Consider the following 1,844-nt stretch of genomic DNA (forward strand, 5'->3'; position numbering starts at 1 on the left):
GGTTTGAGGATTCCCCAGTCAGCACTGGGGGTCTCCAGTCAGCACTGGGGTGTCCCCAGATGACGTTGGGGTTCCAGCTGACACTGAGGACCCCAGTGGGTGTTGGGCATCCTGGCCAGTGATGGGGGACCCCAAACTTTGCTGGTCCAGGAGTGGGGTCCCCCAAAAAAAACACCAAGGATTGGAGCAGGACCCCTTGGGGCTGAGACCTCCAAGCATCACTGATTTCAGGCAGGGTGTCCACCCCTCACCCAGCAGCCCCATGGGAACCCTTCTGGGAGGGTGTCACACATGTCCCCGTGCCCGGGAGGGGGTGACGGCCGCCCCCATGTCCCGCAGGTGACGGGCAGGTGGACTTCGAGGAGTTCGTGACATTGCTGGGGCCCAAGCTGTCCACCTCAGGCATCCCTGAGAAGTTCCACGGCACCGACTTCGACACCGTCTTCTGGAAGGTAGGGACCCCCTGGGGGGCAGTGCCCCCAGATCCCCACCAAGGGGACTGGGGGGCGGCTCAGGGTCAGGGTTAGGGTCAAGGTTGGGATTTGGGGCAGGGTTAGGCTCAGGTTTAAGGTCAAGGTCAGGGTTGGGGTCAAAGTTGGGTTTAAGGTTAGGATCAGGTCTAGGATCAGGGTCAGGATTAGGGTCAGGGCTGGGGTTGGGGTCAGGGTTGGGATCATTTTAAGGTAGGGTCATGGTCAGGGTTGGGGTCAGGGTTGGGATCTGGTTTAGGGTTAGGGTCAGGGTTAGGGTCAAGGTCAGGATTGTTTTTAGCGTTGGGTTTAAGGTTAGGATCAGGGTCAGGTTTGGGGCTGGGGTCAGGGTTAGAGTTGGTGTAAGGGTTAGGGATGGGGTCAGAGTTGGGCTCATGTTTCAGGTTAGGCTCAGCTTCAGGGTCAAGGTCAGGCTCTGGGTTAGGGTCAAGGTTACACCAGCCCGAAGCGCTTCTGTTCCTGCCTCACATGGGACAGCAGCCGCCCATGGCTGGGCACCCACTGGGTCCCCTTGGAGGTCAGCTGGTCACCAGCCCTTTCCCCACCAAAAACAGGGGGGGACCATCCAAACCGCAGCCTCTGAGGGTGCCGGGCGATCCCCAGCATCCCCCCCACCAGTAGGGTCAGCCCCGCCTGAGCCCCTCACCCACTTCCCGCAGTGCGACATGCAGAAGCTGACGGTGGACGAGCTGAAGCGGCTGCTGTATGACACCTTCTGCGAGCACCTCTCCATGAAGGACATCGAGAACATCATCATGACGGAGGAGGAGAGCCACATGGGCACGGCCGAGGAGTGCCCCGTCGATGTGGAGAGTGAGCCCCGGCTTCTAGGGGAGGATGTGGAGCCAAATTTCCCAGCCCCGACGCCATGGGGATGGCACCAGGTACCTGAGGGGTACTTGGGAGGTGTTGGGGTAACTCAACCTGGGCCTTCTCCTCTCGCAGCCTGCTCCAGCCAGCAGATCCGGCAGACCTGCGTGCGGAAGAGCCTCATCTGCGCCTTCGCCATCGCCTTCATCATCAGCGTGATGCTCATCGCCGCCAACCAGGTGCTGCGCAGCGGCATGAAGTAGTAGGAGCCACCCCGAGCGCCTGCCGCCAGCTCCCGCGGGAGCCGCACCACAGCGGGGAGTGTCGAGATGTGTGTATGTGTATATATATATACACACACACATATATATACCTCAGACACACAAAATCCCCCCCTGGACAGGGGCAGACGTGAGGGGGGACAGCCTGCGATCGCATGGCTGTTTGCAGAACATGGGAACTTTGATAAAGACGCGGACACAAACAAATAAACCCTCTCTCGCCAGAAAAAGAACCTAAAACCAACCCGTAAGTGCATGTAAC

General features: G+C 59.6%; 1 protein-coding gene across 1 annotated transcript; it reads left to right on the top strand.

Moving 5' to 3' along the window:
- Positions 1 to 339: 339 nt before the first annotated feature.
- CABP7 (calcium binding protein 7) lies at positions 340 to 1,564 on the top strand (the record flags this gene model as incomplete). Its single annotated transcript, XM_010180617.1, has 3 exons — positions 340 to 452; positions 1,151 to 1,304; positions 1,437 to 1,564. Coding segments are annotated over 3 exons (395 nt in total), but the record flags the coding sequence as incomplete, so codon positions are not given.
- Between the last annotated feature and the right edge of the window lie 280 nt (positions 1,565 to 1,844).

Source organism: Mesitornis unicolor, unplaced genomic scaffold (assembly GCF_000695765.1).
Source record: "Mesitornis unicolor isolate BGI_N332 unplaced genomic scaffold, ASM69576v1 scaffold31083, whole genome shotgun sequence".
In the NCBI taxonomy this organism is placed as follows: domain Eukaryota; kingdom Metazoa; phylum Chordata; class Aves; order Mesitornithiformes; family Mesitornithidae; genus Mesitornis; species Mesitornis unicolor.